The sequence below is a fragment of the Nicotiana attenuata genome, chromosome 6, assembly GCF_001879085.1.
Source record: "Nicotiana attenuata strain UT chromosome 6, NIATTr2, whole genome shotgun sequence".
NCBI lineage: Eukaryota > Viridiplantae > Streptophyta > Magnoliopsida > Solanales > Solanaceae > Nicotiana > Nicotiana attenuata.
Window position 1 is genome coordinate 80,558,981 of NC_031994.1, and position 3,817 is coordinate 80,562,797.

Sequence of the window (3,817 nt, forward strand, 5' to 3'; positions counted from 1 at the left end):
TTTCGCCCCCCTAAATTCGCCCCTGCACCTCACAATCACTTTATAGTACGTCGTCTTGATATGGCCCGAAATTGACATATATTAAAGATTTTCCTACATAAACAGTGATAACTTATTGTAATTATTTGTGGATAAAAGTTATTTGAATGATATACACTTCGCCTATCAACTAAAGTGCACTGTGCACCCATTTGTTGGCTATTGATATTATTCTGGATTGGGAATTGCATTTCTCGAGCGTCTATCAAAAATAGCTTCTATACCCTCCTCAGATCCAATATTATAGCAATATATTGCGTATGTTATTAGAAGCAGATCCAGGATTTAGACATTGCGGGTATCACACTACTTTGAACATAGACGTGTTACTATTTATACGGTCCAAATAGAGTAAATATTAGTCGATTTGATCAACTTTGGGCTTTTTTGATCCTTTTTGTTTGTCCTACGATTTATACAGACAAATCAATTAAACAAAAAAAATATATAATAATTATGAAAACTAGAAGAAGGAAACTAAAAAATTTTAACTTTATATTATATATATTCCCGGATTTATGAACTGGATTCAATCAGCCTCACAACATAATTAGAGTGAGGCTTTAGCTAGTGGCAAACGCTTCTCCTAAGGCGACCCAAAACACAAAGTCTCTTCGCAACAAGTTGATTGACTTTTTTTATCCTTCAAAAGTTTTATATTGGATAAAATTATTATTTTTTTTTATAATTTAAAAATGAATTAAAATTATGGTTATTTATTTGAGGTACATAGAAGGTCCTAATATTTAGGACTTTAAATTCCAATAAGATTTTACCTTATATAAGTTATTTACTTTTAAACTATGTAACATAACAATAATACCTTTCATGTTAACAGTTAATTTTCCTAATATTTACGTTACTTCTAAGAAATCAGGATGAAAGTGACAACAAAAAATATGAATTACCTGATACTGATACTCCTACTAAAAGTATGAAGGTGTCCTGGATTAACCCAAAATTAAATTTAAAAAAAAGGAAGAAAGAAAGCTGCGAGGTATAACTTTAGGGTACTTTCATAGCCAAATTACAAATAGCGGACTCTGAAATTTAGGATTGGGCAAATCCCACGTTGTTTAGGAAACTTATGTACTTGATTTTAAACCCTCAAAGTCAACGGAAAAAGTCTTAAAAATAGACGGTATAATTTTAAAAAGTCCTAGACATGCAGCAAGCCAAAATATCTATGAAAAAAATGCTACAAGCAAGGTTTGATCCCTTCGCCATCAAGGAGAAAACTCTGCGCCTCAACCACGGGCACCGCTTCTATTTATCCTATTTCTTACATATATACACATATATACATAGAATTTTTACTGAAGCTTGCGGGTGGCATACCACCCCCTCGGGCCTCAATAGGCCCGCCCCTCATCTCTCTCGTTATTTGTCTCAGTTTGTCTTTACATTTCGACATCACTTAGTGAATCTGCGTACGCCCCTGCACACATGCGTGTGTTGGTGGTCAAGATGTTGCACTAGTACTAGAAGTTATTGCAAAGCTCACCTACTTTACAAAAGGCAAACACTTATGGCAGATCATAGCAGAACTTGGCTACATATTCGATATTTTCATCAAAATGTACTCACAAGTTAAGCCTCTGGTCTTGCAAAAGCTCCCAAGCACACAATCAATGTAGTTTGGCATGATACTCGTTGATACAAAATCTAAAGAATGAAGCATGCAAATGAACCAAAAAGAATTGTAACCCAAAGAGCGAGAGCAGAACGTATAATTAAATATAAGCTGCATGTCAGCATTTCAACTTCATAAACCAGAGAATGATATTTTAGCCTAACATCAGAGTTTTAACTCATGCAAAAACGGTGTAAGAAATTTTTACACTACCAAGTCAGTATTACCGGGTGTAATAGGTCATTTAACATATTTTGTAGGCTACCAATTTAAAAATGCTGTGTAAGGTTACTTGTAATTCGCTTAAATGACTTGATAGTGTAAATATTTACGCCATCAATGCATACAAGTAATACTGAATCAGTTTTGCTTAAAAAGTCGTGCATCACCACTGGTTTCTCGATGCTAGTTACACACTACATATTCTGATTTAAATCTAGCAAGAGCATCTAAAATCAATTTTGTACTACTTTTATTCGGTTTTTTAAACAGGAAAAGAAGGTTACTCACCGGGACAAGGAGTGAATATAGCTGGCAATTGGTCCCTGCAATACACTATTTGTAATATACGTACTATGCGCATCTATATGTCGATGTTGCCTTCTCTCCACAGCACAGAAGAATAATATACATATTACAACATCATAATTTCTTCAGCTATTCGTAGCTTCCCAAGAAAACTTGATGTATGCAGAGCTGCTATTTCCAGCAGATATCCCTTAACCCACTAATTTACGTTTACATATGCAACTCATATTAGAAAGATTGCTCCCCTATTCAAATACTCTAGTCAATGAACATATGCTCGTACGTATGCAATGAACTTCTTTCCTATCTACACAGGCCAGTTGCTTCAAAAACATATGCTCGTACATGGACAAATGATTTACCTATAGAGTCAAATTTGATATGTACTAGAAAGTTATGATGTGCCATGACTCACATTTACAACAATATTTATTGATTTGATTTTGCTTTCAACATGACAGGTCTACCAATTCTGACTACATCTTCAGAAAAGACAAGTCTTTCAGCTGAAGAAATTTGATATTAAGCAAATTGACACTACCTTATACAACATGATACAACTACACCAAAAAACAGAGTACGACCTAGATGTAATACTAAAAGAAAAGCTGATTTTGAATTCTGCAGTAGCAAAGCTCTTGTGAATTGCCATTAATATCTACATATGAAGAAGAATAGGATGTTGAGGATAAAATTACCATGTCTAAAGCACATGCATCTGAGCAAACTATTGCCTATATACTCTAGTGGAACTCTCTTCTTCAAATTAGTGATCTTTCTCTGAACACGTGCATTTCTTCTGATGTTCCATAAGCTCCTGCAGCATTAGATTTCTAAAATGAAACTCTTCCTTGGGTCTAATTGTGAGAATCCAGTGCTTACTCTTTTAACTACGCACTTCATTACGTCAGTAACTACCACTAATGATAATTAAATTATGTGACATAACTATACTAAAAGATCTCACAAATTAATAACTAAATGTATTCAATCAGAAGCTGGAAGTAATTTCTTGTTGCAGAAATATGAAACAAGACGGGTTAAGAAATCGCATGCAGCTGCCAATTCACTCACTTCTCTATGCTAATGTGCAGTAGCGAGGAGCCAACTGGTCGTTGTTGGTCTGAGGTTATCGGACACTTCATTTCTTTTTAGTCCAAATGACTTCTTTTTTGTCCAAGTTACTTTTCTTATTGTCTAATTCGCTACCTTTTACTGTGTGAGTTTCAGGATATTCAGTACTTAAGTGAATGCATGACTTACCTGAATCTGTTTCTGCAGAAACTTGACATATTCGACTGCTTCTTCCAACATGTCTGCGGTGTTGGTTTGCTGTGGATAGCAAAAGTCAGTGTCAATCATGAATTGCATGAACTACAATAAGAACAGCATAGTCAACTAGCAGTAAATCGGTCAATCTATTTCCAATTAGATGCACTATCGAGTGGTGCAAATTTGAGATATTTTTTACTTCCCCCCAAATCTGCTGAGAATTATATATCTACTATAGTTAAACCTTAGATTTACTTGTTCATTCCTAATAAAAATTCAATTTTTACACCCATAATGTCACATTATTGTAAAATAGCTTTTTTCGCGGGTTTGGGGGGGGGGTGG

The 3,817-nt window shown here is 34.7% G+C and overlaps 1 protein-coding gene across 2 annotated transcripts in view; it reads right to left on the reverse strand.

The window, feature by feature from the left end:
• Positions 2,568-3,817, reverse strand: part of LOC109227317 (transcription factor bHLH81-like) — a 5,241-nt gene continuing 3,991 nt past the window's right edge. Inside the window, exons 4-5 of one of the 2 annotated variants that reach the window (XM_019392431.1) lie at positions 3,464-3,532; positions 2,568-3,017 (exon numbers count right to left, since the gene is read on the reverse strand). In XM_019392431.1, coding sequence (XP_019247976.1) covers positions 2,967-3,017; positions 3,464-3,532 — 120 coding nt within the window. In that variant the 3' untranslated portion in view covers positions 2,568-2,966. The remainder of the gene's footprint in view (positions 3,018-3,463; positions 3,533-3,817) is intronic. The other variant, XR_002068253.1, reaches the window with a different exon arrangement.